Raw genomic sequence first — 24,834 nt, forward strand, 5'->3', positions numbered from 1 at the left:
GCCTTGGTCGCTTGGCTTGAGACATCTTTGAGTAGGGGGAACTGTGTTGTGAGTATTTTCATGGTGTTTAAGGCTTGGGAAGGGAGATGACGGCTCTGGGGGATGGTGGTCTGAATGGCTAGCATCGAGGGAAAATCATCCAGGTGGATGGCACTTTGTGTTACTCTACATTTTCCCTTCCTAGCAGTCAGGGTTCAGGCCATTTTTCACCTCCAGTATATATCTCTTCAGCACGTGAGAGATGGTAGTGTTGCCCACCCTCTCCACCGACAGGCAGCTGTATATCCCATTGTCTCTCTCTGACAGGTTGAAGATGATCAAATTTTTCGTACTTGGAAAATTGTATTTATATCCTATGATATTCAACATGTTATTCTGGAACTTCCATACTACCCGGGCTGTGTTGGACTTCTGGGGGCATTTGAGGTATGCTGTACAATGCTTGGCATAAAAAATCTTCTGGTAATAATCTACTCCTAGAACAAAAAAAATAGTGTGTGTAGGTGTGTAAACTCTATGGTTGCAAGTATATTCACCTACCTCCAAAAAGAAAATAATTTCCACAGATTAAACAGAGCTTTGACCCATTGCACAAGATGAAACTTCAGGAGCACTAAGACGAAGACATACATGACCAAATGGTAAGATGAGCTCCAGACAGCAGCTCTTGGGAACAAGCAAACAAGGGAGCTCTGAGCAGCAGAAATCTCATCTCCTACTCTAGGTCCCAGGAAAAAGCTCATCAGCCAGGGAGGCCGAGGTCTAATGAGCTGCATATCTGCTGACCCTGAAGAGGCTTACGCTGGGGGTCTGTCTCCCCTTCTTTTCCATCTGTCCTCTCCAGAAGCCTGCTGTCTACTCAGAGAAATGAGGACGAATGGGACAGAGAATCCCAGCTTCATTCAGTCCCTGCCTCTGGTTACCCAGCTGACCTCCAGGAGGCGGCCAAGGCCAGATGGAAGCCATGAGAACCAGTTAAGGATGGTAGGGCTCTTGTCTGAGGTGCTTGAGATCAGATGTGTTTTGGATTTCTTTGGAATATAAGTATATGTCACATTAGGTGTCCAGAAATCATTTGTTTCAAGTGAATCTAATGGGCATAGTCTGAAGGGAAATGTATACAATTTTTTAAAATAATCTTGCCCATGAAAATTATACTTACAATGTAGGATTTGGCACATGTGGTATCACATTGGCATTCGAAATGTTTCAGATTGAGAAAGGGAGGGAGGGAAAGGCTGACAGTGCCCTAAAAGAAATGTACTCTTTACCTTAGTAACTGTAACTCCTCAGTACATTGCCTTTATAATAACAACATAAGATTTAAAAACATTTCAGATTTGTGGATTTGGGGTGAGACCTGTCCCACCTGAACTCAAGTACTTTCTGTTGTCATCGTTAATACGACTTGTTTTTGTTTACTGACATCCAGATAAGCAGAACTGGAAGAGTACTTGCAGACAAAGCGTTCTTTCCAAAGAAATAAGGAGCAGAGTATATAACATGACATGTGGCTTGGCTAAAGGAGGGGAACACACAAACACACACACACACATATGAGTGGTTGATTGACCTAGTTGTTCCTGATGGGATGGTATAAGAGGGAGAACTCACTTGGGCATGAGGACACATCACCACTCATGTCCTGGATGCAAGTCCTGCAAAATAAAAGGATACCTATCATTCCCTGCTCACTCATACAGGCTCTTGCCACAGTACCCAGCCCATACCTGCTGGTGCAGTCCCTGGTCTTGGGGAGAGCCATACAGGCATCCTCAGATGGGCTCCAGGCACAGTACGGATCCCGCGCTAGCACACACTCCCCACAGCTGCTGTGCTTCCTGCAGAAGGCCAGAGGGACCTGGACCACTCCTGAGTTGGAGCCGGCATAGACAAACTTGCTGCCCTGTGGTGATGGAAGCAAAGAAGAGCAGGCTTAACCTAGACCCTAGTGAGACAAGGGTTCTGAGATCCTCCAGCCCCTCTGCAACTTGATAAGAATGACCTGGAGTGCTGTGTGCAGGGAGAAAGGCCTCTCTAAGGCAGAATTATCCAGTCAGAGGACTACAGAGAGCCAAGACCACTGTTCACTACAGCTCGTGTGAGAGTCAAGGCAGTGTGTTGAGTGTAAGGGGACAAGGCTAAGTGGGCCTTTGGCCTGAATGCCCCCTCTGCCAGTCTCGTGTGCCCGTTTCTCTTTCAGGAGCAGGCTGATCAACCCCATCTAACTCTCCTGTGGAGAGGATCTCCTTGCCTGACTCCCTGGTTGCCTTCCTTCTCTCATTGCAGGTGAGACATTGTCATAGGCAGAAAGCAAACAACACAGGCTCAAGAACAACTCATTCTGGCACAAATGACAGAGTTCATCCGCACAGACAGAGCACTGTATCCCTGCAGCTTGAGTCCAGCTCCATGTGTGAAGACACCATTAGCATGTGCAAAGAATGAGCAGAAGCTTGGTGATCCAAACCAATGTGGAATACCAGCAGTGGACTTTCAGTCCTCTGTGCCTGAGAGGGGAAATCAGCCGCCGAGCTCCTGTGTGGACCTACCTCAAGACAAGCACTTCACAGACTCTGAGACCCTGGCATCGTATGTCCCCTGCTCCAGGTCAAGTCCGGCAGCTGACCTGGTGACCTCACAATGCTCACAGGCTATCAGGACTGTTAGTTATTTCTATAAAACCATCTTTTGGGCTGGGAATTCTTTTTGTTTTTCTTTCCATATATTTTCTCTTATAATTAATAGAAGAGTTACATTAGATTCACCAGATAGAAGGTGCATTACTTCACAAACATTTATACCCTTTCTCATGTCTTGGGCCCCATTTCCCTCCCCTTACCCCGCTCCTCATTTGCTGTTGCTGATCCTGGGGTTTGATGGGGTTGATCAAGTCTTGATGCTTTCCCTGAGTTCAGATGCTCAAGGCTAGCTCACTGCCACTTTAAGACGACACATCTTTATCTCAGGTTTTGGCTGGTTAATTAGAGGTAAGAGTCTCATGGCTTTTCCTGCCCTGGCTCGCTTTAAACCTTGTTCTTCAGATCTCAGCCTCCTGAGTAGCTAGGATTACAGGCATGAGCCACCACTCAGCCCCTGGCTTGGACTCATTTTTGTGGTCTTTTCAATAATCCACGGAAGCTGTCAAACTGAGTGGCACCACAACCCACAGCCAAAAGGCCATTTCAGGCTATACATAGCCATTTCTGCATACGAGCTGTTTCTAAACAGTCTTCCAGGTAAGTGTGTGTGCGTGTGTGTGTGTGTGTGTGTGTGTGTGTGTGTGTGTGCGTGTGCACACGCATGTGCATTTGAACACATATATGTGTATGTAAAAACAATTGCTGAACTTTGAAAAGTTTAGGACAAGCTGAACTCGGTGTCAACATTCAGGCTTGCTGCTAGATGACTTGTCTAAGGCTAAATGGAGCAATAAGCATAGCTGAGCATTTGGACCTAAGTTTACAGCCTTCATACCTCCAGAATCCATTCGTGGAACAGGACAAAACATTCTTGGGGCCTCTAGTTTGGGAGCAAGTGCACTTTTGAGCTAACAAACTGTAGAGTACAATGAGCAAACACTTTTTCTCACAACCTGACATGTCACCCACACAGTCTCCAGTCTCACAGGTGAGGCATAAGAACGTATTGTCATGGGTTAATGAAAACATGGCTTCTACCGTCTGCGCCAGTCACTAAGTGAAGTCCCATCTCTCTACATCAGAGGGTGTACTTTCCAACCTTGACATCTCATATTTCTAGAATGTGTGGAGGTCCAAGGTCAGCTCATCTGGGCTAGACAGACCAGTGCATACAAGCTCAGGAAGACCCATTTAACATCACAGGCACACAAAGCCACAGGCAAGGCAGCCTTCCAGCCCTCCTTCCTGGGCATCTTTACCTTCTTTGAAGATAGCAACAGGTTTTGGATTGGCTCAGAGCTGGGAAACAGCCGTGTCTCTTCAATGATGTGCATGCCGTTTTCCAGTTGGACAGCTTTGTGCAGGGAGCCCTGTGCTGCAAGGCCAAATCCACAGGTCAGGAAGAAACCTCCAGAAGGACTCATCAAAGACACTGATATCAGAGCAAGCACTCCTTCTTCACTTTCACATTCCTCACTCACTGAGATGCTGAGACTAAGAGGACAAGTCTGCATTACTAATGAAGAAGAAAGCCTTGCCAAATAAACCATTGCACACTCTCGAGTGACAGGCTACTCTGATTTTGATCATGAGTGGAAGTCCTGTCCCAGGGTTGATCCCAACAACCCTCATCCACAAAGCCCTCAGTGAGACAGGAAGGCAGGTTTCATGTGAGGTGGCTCCTGAGCTCCACTGGCTCTGCAGGACTCAACTAGAGATGTCCAGTAGGTGAGCAGAAGTAAGGTGGGAATGTCCAGTGAGGAGTTGGTGTCCTGCCAGCTGCTATGACTGATTCTGGAAGGCACTGCTGAGGGAAAGTGTGCCCCCCAGGTCAGGGCCCACGTCAGCCTGGCTCCTCCCTAGCTGCAGGGACAAAGCCTCCCAGCTGCACTTAGGGATGCCAGGCTGCTCAGTGCTCACAACCACTACATGCACTGCAGTGCATGACCCGCTCCCATTCTCCAACCACAGGGCTTCTTTGCACCAGCCCACTCTGCCTCTCTGTGAGCATTCCAGGCAGCTGTGAGCTCTGCATCTGGCAGGCCAGCTGTGCTAGCACCTCAGGAATCTTTCACTCTATCAAAACCACCAGAGTCCCCTCAGAGGAGATGCTCTGTCATGGAAGCACAGGGGATCATAAGGAACTTCCCAGTCTTCTTCCTCAAGGACACGCACACGGCGACTGCAAAGCCTCGGAACCCACCTGTGCCGATAAACATGACATCATAGAAGGTCCCGTCCAGGGCCTGGGTCCTGTCCACCACAATCTGGGTGTAGTTCACGTCTTTCTTTACTAAGGTGGGCCTGTTGCCTATTGGAGTGACAGAGTCCCCTATCAAAGGGTGTTCTCTGACGAACAGCAGCGTTCTGTCTGGTAAATGCAAAGAGCTGTTGTAGTTGGCTGCACGCGTCTGGCTGTTGATGCACTGTGAGGATAAAATTTCCCGGGGTTACTGCGCCTGACCGAGCACACACCAGCAGTGAGGCCAGGGGGAGCACCGCTCATCTCCAAAGATGGAGGACAGCAAGAGATGGCCTCTCCATGGCAGTCAGAGGAGACAGTGTTTAAGCACAGGCAGAAGATATAACTGTCCTTCACACACAATCTGGGGAGGAAGTATGATCAGTGAAGAGGACAGAAGGTTTCAATGGACAACACTCATATGATGGAAACATACCAACCAAACATTGCTGAAAAACAGGCATAAAGGATAAAAGGTAAAGATTGTGTAGCATCCTTTCCCTTATAAACAAAGCTCCAAATTCATGAGCATAAAATGCATGTGTTACTCAACCCAGTTCCCAGAAGCAATAATGAAAGGAGCAGTTTCAGATATACAGAGAAAGTCAGTCCTGAGAGAAGCAACATCCAAGAACCAGCCAAATACCCATTTAAGGCACTGGAAACAATGAGCTGGTATTCAGATTATGCAGTTCTCTGCAGGAGACTGAAAAAGAAACAGTTCTAATTGTAAGATGCGATAATGTATGACGTTAATTGTACAAAACTGCCTGTTAGTACCACAGCTTATCAAAAGAGAGTATGCTGAGACTTATTACCCAGCACACAGAAGAGAAAGGACCTTAGCTCAGTGCTTGAACCCAGAGAGCACCGGGCCTCGGACAGAGAGGATAGTGTGGCCAGTTGAACCACTTGCAGGGAAGTTCTGGTTCCTCTATGAAGTTTCAGTCCCTGAGCCTGGACCCTTGAACTGGAAGGACATCCCTCCCTGCAGCCCTGTCCCACTCACCATTCCAGGTCGAGGCTTGGGTACTTTACCATGGTAGGTCAGCCACTTGGGGTAAAAATCCACACGTGCATTCTGCATGTAGTTCCCATGAGAGAACACGGCCTCCACTGTGGACAGTGAGTAGGTACAGATGGCAGACAGACCCACACTGTTCCTGCAGAGGGCAGGACCCACACTGTTCCTGCAGAGGGCAGGCTATTTAGGTTCCTGGGATGCAGCAGACCAGAGGGAAGCACCCCAACCCACAGAGGGCACACATACAGCTGTGATGTGAAGAGTGCATAGATCACAGGCTCCTTATCTGCTGGGGGCTGAAGTATGAAGGCATCTTGCAATACATTAAAGAACAGGCCTAGGTCTGAGTGGAAGCAGAGTAGTTTAGCCTTCAGGAAGGATGTCCACTTATTCTGTAAAATCTTTTGGCCACCTTGATCATCCTGCAATAGGAGAGATAGGACGTTACAGGCAGTCTAGATGATTCTGCAATCAGGTAGTCTACCTAAAGTGTATAGTCCCTTTTCAAAGGAATGGTTCAGACAAGATCTATTATATGAAAGAAAAGCACTGTAACAATGCTGGCTTAGATTTGACTATCTTCATCAAAATGAAACATAATACAACAATTTTCTCCCTAAAATCTCATGTGATGATAGCTAAACCAGACACATTTACATCTCCCCAAGCACTGCTGAGCTCTGGCTCTGAAATGGCTTCTGCCTTATCTTCCATGAGTGTGACAAATGTGAGAAGGTGAATATGGAAGGGCCAGGCAGTGGCAGGTAATCTCCACCTGAGGCTGGATGTCCCTCTTAGAGAAATCAACCCTCTGTGCTATCATGAACACTGTTCTAGGGATCTGTAGTAATTATTACTAATCTTTTATTGTGCCTGATTTGCATATTAAAGTTTCTCATTCATACATCTGTGTAGGGAAGGAAGCATATATGAGTTTTGGTAGCATATGTGTTTTTCGGGGCCCATTGGGGTCTTGGAACAAATGTCCTATTTGTTAGTGGGAACACACTGAATTGAACCTTGGAAATGTGCACACAGCGGATAGGAGATGGAGACGCTTCTTTTATGTTAGACACAATGATTTTCTATCTCAACGGTGAAGTCCTAGGAGGACAAATGAGGAATTTTCTTTCTGACGACCAGCAGGGGCATTTTCCAGCAGGTCTGCGGCCATTTGTCTGATGGGCTTTTGAGTCCTGCGTAGCAGGGGAGGGATGTGTGTGCACAGGGAGGCAGGGACGGGGCCTGTGCTCAGACCAGCACTGCCAGGTGGTTCAGGACGAGGAAGGACTCTCACAAGGACAAAGGAAGCCACGTCAGACCAGACCTGTAGAGACCAGAGTCTTCTGTTTGGTTTAGGGTGGGGGAGGCAGTTCACAACATATCCCAGGGTATGGATCCTGCCATACCCTGTAAAGGACTCGGCCAAGCTGGGTGTGGTCAGTGTGTTCTGACAGCTCCAGAGCAGGAGGGGAGAATGAGAGCTCTTAGCCCCTTGTGCCAATGCCATTGCAAGGTCCTTTGCATGCCTGCTGAGAGTTCTGCACTCACCGTGCCCACCTACCACACCACGTCAATTTTATGCCATATGGCCTCATTGTTCTATCATTAATGAATACTGCTAATATTGTTCTATGACTAATTTATGCATTACTATTTCCATAGGTATATATATATGGAATAAAACTGCATAAATGACATTGAGATGAACTCAGGCCTGCAGGTTGAGGAGTGGGCATGTATAGTGGATGACAATTAGGGAACTGAGTTAACAAGCTGTGGACAGAGGTCTTAGTTAGTAAGGTGCTAGTTAGATATGTCAAGTATGCACAACAGCTATTTCCTGCCTTGCATTCTAGACTGTTAAGAGAGAGGTATCCAGAGTAGGGGGGGGCAGTTAAAACATGTGGTTCCATCCATTACTGATTGTGTTTTCCTGGGTTCCAATGCTCTATCTAAGACCTGTTAGCCTGCTTGCCCTCTAATGCCAGCCAAGCCACTCAAGACAATTCTCTGTGCTCCATAAGCACCTGCATGTAGTAGCATCCTCGCCTCTGCCCCTCCACACACTGGAGGCTTTGAGACTGACACACATTTTACTGCAGATTTCACTTTTTACACTTAAGGCACGGATTCACTCTCATGTGGACTGAGAGCTTCAAGAAATGAGATTTGAAACTCGTAAGCACACTCGGCAAAACCAACTTCTCCTAAGCTGAGGAGGCCTTAGGTCAGCGTTGAGAACCACAGCTGTTCAGTCAACTGCGTGATGGGAGAGAATGTCACTTTAGTCCCACAGATACCACTGGAGCCTCCAAGAACAGAAGCTCGACATCGCAGAGGCCTCTCCAAAGAGGCTTCTATGACAGGAAGGGATTGGGTGGCAGGAAAAGGAGCATTTCCAGAGCTGGTCCCACAGGACAGAAACCGAGGCTAGCAAGCAACACTCACCACGCACACTCTTGCAATGCAGGGGATCTTTAACTGGAAGAAGAAGTCGTACTCCACAGACAATTCTGTGAAGAAGAAGTAGACCTTGTTCTCATCACCCTTGACACCGGAGGGGCTTTTGCGTATCACTTCAGCATGGACGAAGTTAGGCTCTGTAGAGAGAAGAGACAAGATTGTCCCTGCTGATGGAGTTTTGTGTTCCTGCCTGCCCCCCCCCCCCCGTGTCACAGCCAGTCACTGCAGACTTGAGGGCATCCCTGAAGGACATCTAGAATGTGAGTGTCACATTATAAAGAGACTTCAGTGTGGTGACTGATGACAGTCCCCAGCGTGTCTCCTCCTGTCTCATTCTCTCTAACCACGCATAATTGGCCCTGGTGTTGGCCTGGTGGTATAGGACAGTTCTACCATGATCATCCCACAAGCTTTCGGGAACCGCTTAGCCGGCAGACAGACCATCTTCTGATTTAAATAAATGAGTCAATCCAGTTAGCCCTGACCACAGTAAGCAGATATGCTAAGACTGTGCCATTGGCTGGCCCCCTTCAATGAGTTGGTGGCTGTCCCTCAATATAGGCCATAGGACCTGCCAACAGACCACGAGGCTTCAGAAAAGCCCTGGGCCTTACTTTCCGGCACCCCTAAGGAAAGCCCAGCTAGAAGCCTCCTAGCATCCACCTGCAATTTCAGACCTCAGCCAGGTGTTGGCCTAATGCCTTCTGACCTGGCCCTGGAGGCTGACACAAAGACTGCATCTTTCATGTCACACCCAAATGATACCCATCCTAATGGGAAACCTGTCATTTCTCCACTTGACATTTCAATGTCACTTTTGGAAGTGTTTGAAGTCCATTTTCAGGGAAGAAGATCGAAGGCACACCCTTAGATTCATAAAGGGTCCCTAGCAGTTCCTGTGGTTCCACTGTGCTGAGGCTGAGAACTCAGGACTCTCACAGCTCAGCGACAGCCAGAAGGGAAGTCTACCAGAGCATTCCCTTCAGCTAATAGACCTGGTGTCTTACCATGCAGCCATGGGATGTCAGATTCCGTTCTCAGATGAGTATGGAAATAGGTTCGGGAGATGATGAACTCACTTCCCAAGAAATTATATGTTGTCCCAGCATAAAGTTCTCCATCTATCCAGGCCCAGAAGCAGGGAGGACAGAGAAATAGGATGTCAGATGAGCCCTCTGTTGCATCAGGGAAATGATTTTCTTTTTTTGTTCCACTACTGATCTTAAACTCAGAGTCCAAAAACCTCAAGAATGGCACTTTCCCACTTGAGCCACAGCTCCACCTCCAGCTTTTGGTAGCTTATTGGACATAAGAGCTCCATGGGATTTCCTACTCAAGCTGGTTTTGAATTGTGATTCTCAGGTCTCTGCGTCTCACTTGACTAGGGTTATAGATGTGAGTTCTCAACATCTGGCTGAAGTCAATTTCTTTGTAACTGCATTAAGCCTTCAAGTGGAAGAGATAAGATTTCCCTAGATATCCCTAGACTTCCCAGATGCCATATCCACTTTGTACCTTGATGACTTTTCTTTGACAAGTGTTACATTGAACTGCATTTTTTTCCAGGTCTTGGGCTTGAGCTCATTGCCTGAGCACTGTCCTTGGACTTTCTCAACACTAGAGCTCTACCACTCGAGCCACAGCAACACTTCCAGCTTTTTTCTATGTATGTGGCACCGAGGAATTGAACCCAGATCATCGTGCATGCTAGGCAAGCACTCTACCACTAGGCCAAACCTCGACCATGAGCTGCAATTTTTGAGTAATGGAACCCAAATGAAAACTTCCCACAACAAGTAAAATGACAGTAGCATAGCTGCTCCTTCCTTTACCATGGGCTTCATCCTACTTCAACCACAGTAAAACATTGGAAAGCAAAACGCCCTTTCCTTTTAGCCCAAACACAGGTGACCTCACCTGCAGTAAATGTGCTAAGAACACAGCCTGCAGGTAGGAAAAAATCACTTCATCCAAAGCCTTCTTTCTAATATTCCCATGTGACATACACTGTGCTGAAGGTGAAGACGGAATGGGTGCAATCACAGAGTCACTAGTGTATGGCGCTCTGTTTCAGTAGTGGATAGCCATGAGAGTTAAGGAGCACTTGCGGAAGAGTTCCGTAACTCTCATCAAGCAGATGCCTGGGGCTCACGGAAGATCTGATCATTGTATACCAATGATGAATATAAAGCAGTATGCTAAAATGTTGAGCTGGTTATTCCTTGAATGGTGAAATCAAATCTCTTTGTGCTAGGTAAGGGGGTCTATGAAAACAAACGCACATATCTGCAAGGGCAAGCAATGTTCAGACAAGGCCAGGAAAGAAAGAGGAAGGAAAGCAGAGATCAACGCCTGAGTAGGAGCCAGTAAGTGTTGGGGGTGAGGAACCTGAGCAGAAGGACTCACCAACCATGGTGGATGTATAAGTATGTGCAGGGTTAAAAGGACACTTTCCTCTGCCATCTTGCTTTAAAGGAAATTTAAAGGATGTTATGTTCTAAAATTAAATAATGAGAGAAGGAATCATAAGACATCCAATTTTCCATTATAACAATGTGTCTTTATACCATTTCATTTCATAGATTCCTTGTTCTGGGAAGACCAACAGAGATGACCCTTGGAGACAGGGTGTATGTCACCTAGCTCCATCTCCAGCCTGGTACCTCAGTCCTTGGTTGAGCTATGAAGGATCTCAAAGCTTCTCCTCATATGGAAAATGGAGACAGAGAAGTTGGTAGATCGAGTTGTTAGGAAGGCCAGTGAGAACCACAGACAGAGCATGTTTAATAAGTGACCATAGAATGCAGCATTATGTTACAACAACACAGAGAGAACCACAATATCCAAGAATCAGGTAATGGGGATTTTTTTGTTAAAAACAAAAAGACAAATAAAAAGTAGACCCCCCCCCCGATAACATATGCCAAATGGACCCATGTTCTCAAATCTCAAAGCAATGACAAGCTGCACTGATAGAAAGGACAGGCCAGGACTTCAACCATGGAGTAATTTCTTTACCTAAATAAGAAATAAAGTGGGTAGAACCAACTGGAAACTTATCCAACCCAGAAAAGCAAAATGAAATAACAGGCAAAACTCAGAGAAATGTCGTAAAATGGTAGCTGAGATGCTTTCTTCCCTGATAACTCTTTGATGAGCAAAAACCTTCTAGAAAACAGCTTTTATTTTTTGTACTTAAGCAAAAAGGAGTGTCTACCTTTTAGGACTCAGGTTGTTATAGCTCAGAAACATCTCCTTCACTCCTTAGCAATGTATAATACCAGCATCAGAGGGCAACAAGTATCACATAGGACCACTGAATGGATCTCACTGCAAGAATTGTGTTTCCTAAGTTAATTTTTTTCTCATGTGAGACAGTGTCTCACTCTGAGCCCTGAACTCCTAATCTCTTACCTTAGTCTCTGGATTGCTTGCTAAGAGTACAAGCAGATGTCACAACCCCTGAGACATTAAATTCACCATTAGAACCTCTAATGAGGTTATACTTTACTGTGTTATTTCTCTGATACAAGGCTGAATTTCATTTTCAGTGCTGAAAATCAGACTCAGGGTCTCTTGCATAGTAGGTAAGTATTCTACCATTCCTGATTCCAACTTGTAGATGCTAACATTTCCATGCATGCATAAATGTTCACTGCTCAGGGCCCAGGAGCATGGCCTAGTGGTAGAGTGCTTGCCCAGCATGCAGAAAGCCCTGGGTTCAATTCCTCAATACCAGATACACAGAAAAGGCCAGAATGATGCTGTGGCTCAAATGGTAGAGCTCTAGGCTTGAAAAAGCCCAAGGACAGTGTTTATGCCCTGAGTTCAAGCACCAAGACTGCCCCACCCCCACCAAAATACACCACTCAAATCCAGGCATCAACATACTGTCACATTCTTTCTGTCCTCTAGAAATCCAGGCTGAGTGCTTTTAGCTTCCACAAATGAAAGAGAACAGGAAGCACTGGATCCTGTCTGTGTCTGTCTGGCTTAATTTACCATGATGTGCCCTCACTCCTTTCCCATCTACCTTGCCGCAAATGACAGAATTGTGTTCTCTCTCTGTCTTGTCATAACACAATTTACGGAACTCAACATATCCAAAGGAATTCTAATCACTTAATGTATGAATAATACTCCGTGGTTGTAAATATACCATATTTTCTTTTTTATTCATCTATGGATGAGCTATTAGGTGAATTTCGAATCTTAGTGCTTTGTTTTCTACAAGATAATTTTTGCTACTTTATATCTACCCAATCTAGCCACTGCCCAGGCTGCTATGAGTAGGACTGACCATGAAGTGAATCTGTGTACTCACCAGATAGTCACACACAGGCTGGAATGCATTGGTCCCACACACATACAGGACGTCATATGTTAATTGCTGCAGCACTCGCATGTAGTTGAAGCATTCTGTCTGTGGGGAGAGAAACCCCATCAATAGCCAGCCACTGCAATGCCCTCCGCATCCCCACTGTGAAGTCTGCTTGGCGCTGCCTTGCCTTTCCTCTGGTTTCACATCATAGCCATCTTCTCGCAGCACAGGGCCAGTCCGCAAACACCTAAATCCTAAATTGAACTTGGCTATTTTTATCTTTGTCATGTTCACACGCTTTTCAGTTTCTATGCCAATGTTACTTCAGTCCCTAATTGACAAAGCCCTGCTGACCAAACAAACAACTACTTTTACTGTTGACCTCAAATTATATTAAGGACACCTCTGTACAAAGACACATTGGGACAAAAGAAATTCTGTAGAACTAATAGCAATAACTAACCTGTTATAATGAATTATTCATGCAGGCTAATTTGGCTACATTTGTATTACAGAAGAGTCTAGAAACTATTTTCTTTGGGAATTGTTTTCTAACATTGTATGATCAATAATAATGAGCTAACATTATGCCTTAGTGAACCCAAGATTTTTTTTTTATCCCGTAAAGACTGTATATGATTGTAGCTTTAAAAGTCCTAACAAATGGTATTTGCTAATTGTGCTAAGGAAAATGGGCCCTGTTAATGAATTTTAAATGTTTGGTTAAAAATGAAATGGTTATTTAAAAAGAAAAAAGACATTTATTGTACTCTCACAAGCACACAAACCATTTCTTCGGGTGGATTCTGCCTCCCATGGGGCACTGCCCTCTGCTAGAACACACCCAGACTGGAAAGAAGTTTTCTTCCAGTCCTACTCTCACCTGAAGGGAGAAGCTGGGCTCATAGAAGATGTCACCAATTGTCCAGCCACAAGACTTCAGGGGGACTAAGTCTCCACAAAGGGACCCACATGTTAGTTAGGGCTGACAACACTTGGATTGTATGTGCAACAGTCAGAACTAGTATAAGCTTAGGGAAGGGTTTTGGCTGTGTCTGTTTGGAAACTGTTGGGATTTAGTTCACAATCGGCCAAGGGGAGGGGTGGGAACCCCAGGTCACTCTCTGGCTCTGCGCAGGGAAGCCAGAGCCAGTGGCCAGTTCCCTCTACCTTTAAGATCCTGCAGTATGTGTGAGTGTGATTCCACCAGTGCCCGCTGCCCTTTGGCTTCCTCAGGGCACACTGGGTTTCAAGACAAATGTTTTAGGAAAAGTGGCTAACCTGTTCTTACATGTGTCTAGGGAAAAGTGTGTTTTGTAAAACATTTCATTTTCAGCTAGTCAATAATGGCTGGACTTGGCTATAATTCAGCTGCCATGTGCAATGCATCCATAACTAGGTTCTAGAAGTTTGAAACCTGGGCATCTGCAGGTACCAGGTGCGGACAGACCCAACAGGAGTGTTCAGCCCCTCACCACACCTAGCTACATGCAGAAGATGCTCAATCTCAACTGGGGAGATTAGGCAACGAAAGAAAACACGTGGGGTCTGTAGTTGACAAAAGCATTTACCTCTTTTGATCTCCCTTTCCCCACGCAATGTGCTTTGGTCTTAGCTGAGGCCTTCCAGTGTACCTAGTAGAGAAGGATGAATAAAAGCTAAACCATGGGATAAACACTCACAGCTCAAAGGCATATAGAGTTCAGAGGCCAGATGTTTGTGACACGAGGTAAAACCTCCTATTTGAGAGGATGACTGGAGAGCCATTTGGGGCTTCCTAAATATTCTGATTATTGCCCTGATAGAAAGTAGTGGGCCATAGAAGGCTCTCAGAACCTTCTGGTCCACTATGAAAGAACAGCAGAAACTAAAGCATTAAAGTGGGAAAAATGATCTTGTAAAAATCAAAACACCAAGCTTTGAGATTCACCTAATAGCCCATAAATAAAAAAAATAAAAAAAGAAAATGTGTTATGTTTACAACCATGGGGTATTATTCATACACTAAGTGATTGGAATTCCTTTGAGATGCTAAGTTCAGTAAATTGTGTTATGACAGTCTACTGAAATGAGAGAGAGAGAGAGAGAGAGAGAGAGAGAGAGAGAGAGAGAGAGAGAGAGAGAGAGAGAGAACACAATTCTGTCATTTGTAACAAGATAGATGGGAAAGGAGTGAGGGCACATCATGGTAAATTAAATAAGCCAGACAGACACAGACAGGATCCAGTGCTTTCTGTTCTCTTCCATTTCTGGAAGCTAAAAGCACTCAGCCTGGATTTCTAGAGGATAGAAAGAGTGTGACTGTATGACCATGCCTAGATTTGAGTGGTGCATTGGTGGGGGGCAGTCCTGGGGCTTGAACTCAGAGCATAAACACTGTCCTTGGATTTATTCAAGGCTAGGGCTCTACCACTTGAGCAACAGCATCATTCTGGCCATTTCTGCATATATATAATGAAGAATTGAACCCAGGGCTTTCTGCATGCTGGGCAAGCACTCTACCACTAGGCCATACTCCTGGGCCTTGAGCAGTGCACATTTATGCAGGCATGGAAATGTTAGCATGTACAAGTAACACATGCAAAAGAAGAAAGGCTTTTAGAAGAAGAAAGAAGAAAGAAGAAAGAAGAAGAAGGAGGAGGAGGAGGAAGGGGCAGGGGAAAGGGAGAAAGACGAAAAGAAAGGAAGAAAGAAGAAATCTGGAGGCCACCTCTTTCAGCCTTGGCAGAATTATGGTTTCTTATAGGTTGGAGGCCAGAGGTGGTGGTGAAAATATCAGGAGTACTGTCAGCTCCGTACCATCCTAAGGATGATCCAGGCTGCTGCCTCTCAGGAATGAGACTGGGAGCTTCTGGTGTGGGGCCTGCTCTCCAAAGCGATCACAGGGCTGATTGCTGCATAAGACAGATGGGGAAACAGAGGCCCTAGACTCCTGCCTTACTTCCCCAAATGACCAGCACCGCTTGCTGGGTGAGGATAGAAACCGATGAAAAATAACAGGAGGGATTATTCAGTGCTCTAAGACCCGCACAGGTTATGGGGCTTAGCAGTTAGAAAGCCCACAGACCTTCTTGGAAGAAGGGAGCCCTGGTGAGGGGTCCTTCTGAACTAATGCAGTGGGTTCTCCCCAAAATGTCCCAGGAGCTGACAAACCACACAGGTGACAACACTGCACTGGATGTCTAACTGGATACACAAGTGGTTGAACAAAATCCCACTTGCCTGAAAACTCATCTAACTTCATGAAACCCTGAAGGATGGGGGCATCAGTGGTAACTGGTACTGAACCATATTTCCAGGCTTTTCACTAAGAAATTCCAGCAGGCAGAGCCCCGGGCTGAGGGACCAGGAGGACATGGCTCAGAGGTACAAGACACAGAGAGGAAGGGCTGCATGGGCCTACAGCACCACCCTGTCTGGTGACTTCTGAGGGAAATAGAATTTGCACAGGGTAAGGCTCTGCAAGCCACCCATGTGTCAAAAATTAGGAATAAGCCAGATGCCAGGGATGAGGACAGAGCATTGGCATAGGAGTAGGGACAGCAGATGCTCACCACCAGCTAGGAACAGCCTGGGCAGAGAGCAAGGAAACAACCCCAGGACACTTGTACCAGGAGGCTGGTCAAAGCCTGCCACCATTTCACAGCCTGCCACTGAGCATCAACTAAGGACCTGGAGTTGGAGCTTAGCTCAGGGGTGGGCATTTGTCCAGCCTGCATGAGGTCCATTTCCATGGCCTAAACCTCTGACAGAAACAAAACAGGACCAATCTGCAAGCGGTGGAAGCAAAGTAAAGGTGTTTACAAGTCAAACCACTGAAACCTCTTTTGCTCTCTGAGTGGCAGTAAGTCCCAAACCCCTTGTGGTGAGGGCTGGTAAGCAAAGGCAGGCCTCCTGCATCTGTCTCCACTTTCTCAATGCACTGAAATGGAAGGATCAAACAGCTTGCGGCAACCCTTTGCAACATATAGGAGTTAGGATTGCCAGTTGAAGAGGGAAGGCAGAAGTAAAACACGATGCACTTACAACTTCGGTGAAAAGCATACTTTGACTTTGTTGCTGTGTGGACCAGTAGGAAGGACTCTGTCTACACAAGGGTCCTGGCTCTCCAGGCCCCTCTTCCCAGCAGGCCCTGCTCCCAGCAAGGGATGTTCCCAGGCAGCCCCACATGTGAGAAGACAAGAGGCCTGCAGTAGCCACTATTAGGATACAAGGAGCGATGTCAAGGTCAAGACCTAACACAGAACCCAGACTGCTTTCTTTATTTTGTCCATTTGGACAGAATGGCTTGATGCAGCCAGAGTAAGAGCTACCTAGGGACCAGATGATTTCATGTAGATTCAAACTAAATCTTGGAATAATAAAAGCATTCATCCATTTGATTGTCATTGGATGGCATGGATTTTTTTCTCATTCTTTTCCATTTCTTGTTTGTTTATTTGGACAAAAAAGAATCTTTTCCACAAACACTGCACAGATAAAAGTGGGAGCAGAATTTTTTTTCCTTTTCTTGTTTTTTTTATTTTTGCCAATGTGGGCCTGGGCACTGTCCTTGAGCTTTCTCAAGGCTAGTGCTCTACTACTTGAGCCACAGTACCACTTTCAGCTGTTTCTGTGCATGTGATATGGAGGAATCAAACCCAGGGCTTCATGTATGCTAGGCCAGCACTCGACCACTAGGTCATACTCCTGGTCCCAGGATTTTTCTGTAAGGCCACCAAACACAGGCAAGGTGCCAAGTAAGATCAAAGCCTGACCTATGAAACCACAGGAGTGAAGTGCTAGTATAATCACAGTTTTTGGTCATGGTCATGTTAGAAAGTTATCCTAAATGAAAAGCTCAAAGGAACAGTTGATAAGAAATGGCCCCTCAGCACCTCCTGAGATGAGATCCATGAAGGCACAAGGCACTAGAAAGCACAATGTAGTTTATGAGAGCAGGAGAAGATGCACGTTCCAGTGAGGAGATGCCACCCAAAGTAGAGTGTGCCCATCACCCACCTCCTGCTTCTTCTGAGAGATGTTGAGCATGCTCAGTGCAAAGATGGCTTCCTGGGCACCGACGTAGAGCATATCCTTGTATTCATTCAGCAACAACTCTGAGTAGTTGAAGATCCCTGGCTCATTAAACTGTGTCAGATCCACCTCTGAGGGAACAAGGGGGCCAGCAGGAACAGGAAAGAGAAATAGACCCAAGTGTCATTTATAATCATGGCTGTTGGCTAAGGACTGGGGACAATGACTTTCATGCTGCAGAGGAAGAGAAGGAGCCTCGCAAAGAAAACTACAATGTTCAAGAAACATGTGTGTGCAGGGGTGGGGGACACCTCTCAGCCAGGTTCTCTTGTGTCACCCAAGGATGTGTGTCTTCCTACCCCCCTTGTCTCTCCTGAGTTCGGAGATTTTTGTTCAGTGGTATTCTGGGAGGTCCCAGGCTGGATGTCTTCACCTGCCCATGTCTCTCATCTATGTACCTCAGCCACTCACTGATTAGATCTTAAAACAACATGACAGTTTAGATGTTTTTTTTTTTCTTTTCTTGCCAGTCCGGGGCTTGAGCTCAAAGCCTGAGCACCGTCTTTGGACTTTCTCAAGGCTAGAACTCTATCACTTGAGCCTCAGAACCACTTCCAAGTTTTTTTTCTTCTATGTATGTGATACCGAGAAATCAAACCTGGGTCTTCATGCATGCTAGGCAAGCACTCTATCACTAGATCACACTCCTGGCACCAACAGTTTAGATATATTTTTTTAAAGTATTCTTTTAAGGCAGTCTTAACTAAGTATCAAACTTCGTGCTTATGATGTGAAGTGTCTCTTGGTTTTTCACTTGGATTATCCTACTTTCTACTTCCTGAGACAAAAAATTCCCACTGTGCCCAACTAAGTATTATTTTTTTTGCCAGTCCTGGGCTTGACCTCAGGGCCTGAGCACTGTCCCTAGACTTTCTCAAGGCAAGAGCTCTACCACTTGAGCCTCAGCACCACTTCTGGCTTTTTTTCTGTGTATGTGGTACCGAGGAATCGAACCTGGGTCTTCGTGCACGCTAGGCAAGCACTCTACCACTAGGTCAAACTCCTGGCCCCTAAGTATCATTTTTAATATGTGTGCATGACAGTCTAGGGGCTTAAACCTAGGGCTTGCCACTACTGTGACCTTTTGACCTCAATGCTAGCATACTACCACTTGAGCTACAGGGCTACTTTTAGATTTTTAGTGGTTAACAGGAGATCAGAGTCTCGTGGACTTTATTGCCCTGGCTATCTTTGAATTGTGATCCTCAGATGTCAGCTTCCTAAATAGTTAAGATTATAGGCATGAGCTACCAGCACCAGGCTAAGCATCATTTGTAAAAAGTTGTCTCATATTTTAGAGGCACAGGCATCAACCTGAAAGTTTTTAGTTGAGTTTATGGAAATGACGCCACTTGATTGAGCAATCAGGAGATCAAGAAGTGACTCAAGCTTCTTGTGGTGCATTATTTCTTACACGTCGTCTCCTCTGTTTGCAATGACATATTTTGCCTCTGTCACATTCATCCAGAAAGCTTGAACTTTGAATATCTGTTTTTCATCACTGTGACAAATTTGAACAGAATGGATGGCTTGCTGTATGGCTAAATCATTTATTTTATAATTATTTTTATTAAGCTATAATCCTTTGAAAGCATGAATACTACTTGAGTAAAATCCCTTGGCATTTGTCACAGTGCCTGAGTTGTATAAAACTAGACAAATCAGGAAAATCCAGGTCCTAAGGCTTGCTATTCTGATTTTATACTGCAGAAAGAGGTGCACACAGAACACAAGTTCTAACTTGGTGCATACTGGCTGGGAAATGGAAGCAAGAAAGTAGATGCAGCCCATGTTCACTACCTAGTGCTGTGTTTCCCATCCCCTGACCCAGAGTCCCCGGTCCCAAGACACAGGTCCTGGGAGAGGAGATAATCACAGCTGAGACTGGAGAGCAGCAAATGTCACAAGGTCTGACAGTTAAGGAACTCTCTCACCACACTCTTCACCAGTGTGCAGGGTAGGAGCTTATCCCTAGAAGGGCCTGAGTCACTATGGAGTACAAGAAAGACGTTTCCCTTCAGAGATCCCCTAGTCAGGTCCCTGAGCAAGCCTTGAGCAATGTTTCCCCTTACCAAAGCGTCCCACTGACCAGCAGCATGGGCTGCCTGCTCACGCAGAGTGAGAGGCTCAAGAGCTGGGTGCTGAGCTGTTCAAGCCAGTGACCCCTCTGTCCTGTCCCCTCCCTGCAGCACTAGACCCCACTCAGCACTAGCTCTCACCTCCAAGCTCCCAGGTGATCCTGGGTATGGGCGCAAATGCCACCATCCCAAATTCCACCAGTAGAGCCAGGAGCAGCCCTCTGATGGGGTCACACCTCTTTATGATGTGGAGGGCTCCATGTGGGAGGTCTTCAGCAGACAGGCCCATGGCAGGGAGAAGGAGGAGGAAGAGGAGGAGGAGGAGGAGGAGGAGGAGGAGGAGGAGGAGGAGGAGGAGGAGGAGGAGGAAGAGGAGACTGCAGGGGTTGTGCCAGTGGAGATGACACACAAAGCCAGGACCTGGCAGTTGTGCTCAGAGCTGGCAAGTGGTGGATCCCCAAGAACCAGATATCTCCAGCCAGGTAGGAAGTGGCCTCTCTCTGCTCCAGGGCTTTGAAGATTCCTGTTGCTTTCTTGTGGCCTGCAGAAGAAACACTGGAAGAGGGAAAGGCAAAAATCAATTGCCAGGATGTCACCATCATTCTAACAGTGGCCTAGAACTGCATCAGAGCTGAGGCCTTTTGTAGGCCAGACTGGGACTTCTGGCCTCTGTGGCACATCACAGGTACAGGGCAATGGCATGTGGAATAGACCACTAATACCACATGTGGACGCCAGCCACTGGGACTAATGGAAAATCTCTCTTGCTTGTGTTCTGAGCCTCTTGCTTAGCCAGTGGTCCAACCCTTTCCTCCAAGGATACCACCATTACCACCTGCTGTGGTGACCCCCATTCTGTTAGGCAGTGACTTTCACATGCCCCCAGGTGGTACGGGGCCATTTCACCAGGGTTCTCTTGTGCCACACCTACGTTAGCCCACCCGTTCAGAGATGGGATGCTTCTACAGTCCCCGGTGGTTGTGACACAGGCAGAGCACAATGGAGAGGCCCAGACACAAATGGGGATTTCAAAACCACAAAAGGCTACTCTAGACTGAAGCAATAGTATCTTCACCAATTCTCTGGGAATACAAGACAAGATTCCAAAATCAGGCCAGCTTGACCATGGGTCATAATCAAGACCCAGTGGGAGGGGGCCTGAGCCCAAAGGAGGCTCTGACTCATTGTCAGTCCACAGATGTGCACTCCTGAGAGGAGCCAGCTGCTCCCGCGCATGCTCTGTGAAGGCCCAGAGTTGCCTGCCTCCTGACCCACCAAGAGTGATCCCCATTGTTGATGCCAGGTTCCCTCTTACTGTTGACTGTCACCTCCATTTTCCACCCCTTTTTCTGCACATACTCTATGGGTGTCACTGGGACCAATTCAGCAGAACTTCCCTCCAGAGCCCCTGGGAACCACGATCCTCCTCTCCTCACACTTCATTATTTTGAGACCTTGCTGTTTATTTTGAGTCACGGTGTTTCTGTGTTGCCTATTCTTGCATCCAGGCCATCTTCCCTTCGGCCTTCTCGTTAGCTGGGATGGCAGGCATGTGCTATGACTTACCCCCCCTACTTCTTCGCCACATTCAAAGCAAAGCAACTCATATTCCATTAATAGCTCACTGCGTGGTCACTGTGCAGAAATGCATCAGCATCACCAGAACGATAAAAAGTAGATGACAGCCACCATCTCGCTGTGATGAAACCAGGCAATGATGGGACCACAGGTGGCTTGGAAAGTCTAAGCCAGCCTCATCAGGGTTGCCTTTGCCCCATTCTTGAAAAAGGAGAGTTTTAGTTGTATAGACGGTTACCATTATATAAGTCGGCAGTAAGGACATTTGTTTTTGGACAGTGTCACTCCTTCCCTCCTTGTCTCCCAGTTTTACCCTCCCATCCACACACACAAGTTGTTCATTTTCAATAGAGTGTCTAGTAAATACCACTGCTGCAGGTGTCCCCCGTTCTCCCTCCATTTCTGTGCCTCACCTTCACAAAGACAAAGAAACATGACAAAATGAAAACAAAAAAATCATCTTACTTCCTTTTTTCTGAAATTCCTTTTGATGAATATTAGCTTATATGATCATCGGTACATAAGCATTGCACCAGTACACGTGTCCTTCCTCTAAGTGTACCTCCTTCGGTTTCACTGTGTGTGAATGCCTAGAGGCTTGTATAATTGGTTCTGCCCTGTGTATTTTAGATCTGGCTTCTGCATGTAATAATTTCTGTGTAAACTTTGTCATGTTTACATTCAGAATGTCCATTAATTTCTACACAGTAAACTGAGCATCTAGTGATAGGCTGCCATCCTACCTGACTGCAGGCTGGTTAACTAGAATCCCATGACTTATCAGCACTTCACGAACCCAAGCACACTACCCATGCTCTCTGCCGTTCACAAACCTTTCTTTCTTCTGAACTTCAGCACAGAGAGGCAGGAGAGGCAGGGGATAAACTCAGGTGATGAAGTTACAACCCAGAAGGGCACCTCCCCAACCCAGAGATCCTGCTGTATGCTGCAAAGGGAAAAGTCTCCACCTTTATCTCACTGCACGGACAGTCAGAGTCTCCCTCTTGTGGAAGCCCAGATGTTGCCGCAATGGTACCTGGCTTGGAACTCCGTGGCTGAGCTCCCAGACTTGGTGTCTGAATGCCTGTAGACGAGCAGCCCGGGAAGCCCTGGTACCCCAGTGGGTCAGCAGTGGATGGCCTGTGGACGGTGCTTCTCTTTGTCTGAGCTACTGATTCAGCATGTGTGAGTCACAAGGGGAGGGGAGAGCTGGTGAGTCACTGTCCTTGAGCCCCTGTGTACAGTGTATGGTATTGTTCTGTCCCGAAGTCTCTCACAGGCTCTAAGGCCATTGTTGTAGCTCCTTCTGGGCAGGACGGAGATGGACATGGCATCTTCTAAATGTCTGTTAAGCAGTGGGCAGAGCTCTGTGTGATTTACCTGTACCTCACCCAGAACTTTCCTTCACCATCACTGCAGGCCTAGGAAGCAGATATTACCATTCCTAGGACAGGGACAAGTCTAGGTAAACAAATCCACCCGGCGCTAACACACATCTGGGCTAAGAGAGGCTTGAGAGGAGCCTCAAAATTCCATGCTTCAAGGAATCTTGAAACACTATAAAGTGCTTATTTCTGGCCTCAGCATAGCCATTGTTATGGCACATGCATTCTGGCAAGCAAGCTTTTCCAAATCGGTACCCACTGCTCCTTAGGCCCTGCAAAAATGCACTCTGATCTTTATAGGTTTTTTTGGTTCAATTTAGAAAAGTAGCTGGAAGAAAAACAACCCTAAATTACCTGAGATGACCAGTGAGGTCCTCAGAAGGATGGGGTGGTAGGTTGCTTCATGAGTCGATCTGCTTGTGTAAAAACTCACACGCTAACACCTGACTGAAAATGCGAGTCATAAATCTTGCACTCAAGATCCCAAAGTGGCTGATTTTCCCTGACTCCATGAGGACAGGCTAGTGGGAGGAATGGCAAAATGCCAAGTAACTGTCAGTAACAGAGGTTCTGAAAACGCGAGCCACACAGACAGGGATTATTCAGAGGGCACAAAATGCACGTCATAAAATGTAAGGACCTGCGAAAAAGTGTTACTAATATGATTCCAATAAGCATGATAATAATGGCAAATATGCACTCCAGGGTGCAGATGAAATTTAAATGGAGGATGATATCACAAGGTATCAGGGAGCAGACATGGCAACTGAGCTTTCTTTCCACCCTAAAGATGACCAGTCTAGCAAGGTCTTGGACTATCACAAGGTGGATTTCATTTTACAGTAGCCTACCAATATAAGAATTCATGATAGACTCCATTCTAGCCTAAAGTAGGTCAAGGAATACTTTCTGAAATAATAGATTTTAACTTACATACCCTAGCCAATAAACCAGGCCTTCGAGGTCAGATGTATTTCGGTAAGGTTTCTCCTGTAGCCACCATCTATAGGTAACTGCTACATCTCCTTGAGGGAGGTGCCATGAATGTGTACGTGTGTGTCTTCACTCCTGTGGCTGTTGTCATGAAGTGCGGGGTGATAAGCACATGGAGAGACCTGGGGCAGCAGCTACACAGGAGTCTGACCAGTGGCCCTGGGTCAGGGAGAGGTGGTCTGATATGGTGATCACTGGAGCTGGTGACAGACAGAACAGCCATGACTATGTGTCATGTATCAAAATGACCAAATCACACCATGTTAAAGATGAGAAATCCAATTTATTGTTCTTTGCCCTGGAATAAATTCTCCTATTAAGAGGTGTTAAGAGACTGGGGAGTTGGAGTGTAAGATGAATGCTAAAAATGTATTCACTTCTTTTTTTAAAAAAATATGCATTGTTTTATTGATAAAACCTTTTGATTTTAGTATATGAATGCGGCCTAGATTTACATTGAGACAAAAATTTTTTATAATTGTTTTTTATTTCAATGTATAGAGGGGTTACAGTTATATTTGCCAGATGGAGGGTGCATTACTCCTCACACATTTATATCCCTTCTTATGTTTTTGTCCCCATTTCCCTCCCCACCCCCTGCCTTCATTTTTCCCCTCCTATTTCAAATAAACAAGTAAACATCTTTATAATGTACCAGGTAACAAATTGGGATACAGTAACAATATGAAATTAACCAAAGGGCAACACAAGAGAAGAGAGCAAAACATAAATCATAAAGATTAACAGTCACTTATAATTAAGCTCTTGTGTCCATGTCCTAGAGGTCCATTAATTTGGCCTCATCCTAACAACAGATGCTGTCAGGGATGTGGCCAGGAGGCATCACTACTACACTGGTGGTGGGAGTGCAAACTCATTCAACCACTATGGAAAGCAGTATGGCAGTTCCTCAAAAGACTAAACACAGAGCTCCCCTATGACCCAGCAATTCCACTACTTGGCATTTACCCAATTGTCCAGAAACAAGGACATACTAAATCCACTAGCACAACGATGTTCATTGCCGCA

General features: G+C 46.1%; 1 protein-coding gene across 1 annotated transcript; it reads right to left on the minus strand.

Moving 5' to 3' along the window:
- Positions 1 to 180: 180 nt before the first annotated feature.
- Positions 181 to 20,138, minus strand: LOC150065346 (semaphorin-4D-like). The gene is made up of 14 exons (XM_090329354.1): positions 19,991 to 20,138; positions 17,697 to 17,842; positions 14,267 to 14,329; positions 12,699 to 12,797; positions 10,781 to 10,871; positions 9,382 to 9,495; positions 8,360 to 8,511; positions 6,155 to 6,330; positions 5,894 to 6,047; positions 4,846 to 5,068; positions 3,902 to 4,017; positions 1,731 to 1,906; positions 1,615 to 1,658; positions 181 to 476 (listed from the first exon to the last, which is right to left on the minus strand). The coding sequence occupies exons 1-14, from the start codon at positions 20,136 to 20,138 to the stop codon at positions 181 to 183; spliced, it is 1,998 nt and encodes a 665-aa protein (XP_090185480.1).
- Between the last annotated feature and the right edge of the window lie 4,696 nt (positions 20,139 to 24,834).

This window comes from Megascapheus bottae, chromosome 3 (assembly GCF_031878675.1).
Source record: "Megascapheus bottae isolate mThoBot1 chromosome 3, mThoBot2.hap1, whole genome shotgun sequence".
Lineage (NCBI taxonomy): Eukaryota > Metazoa > Chordata > Mammalia > Rodentia > Geomyidae > Megascapheus > Megascapheus bottae.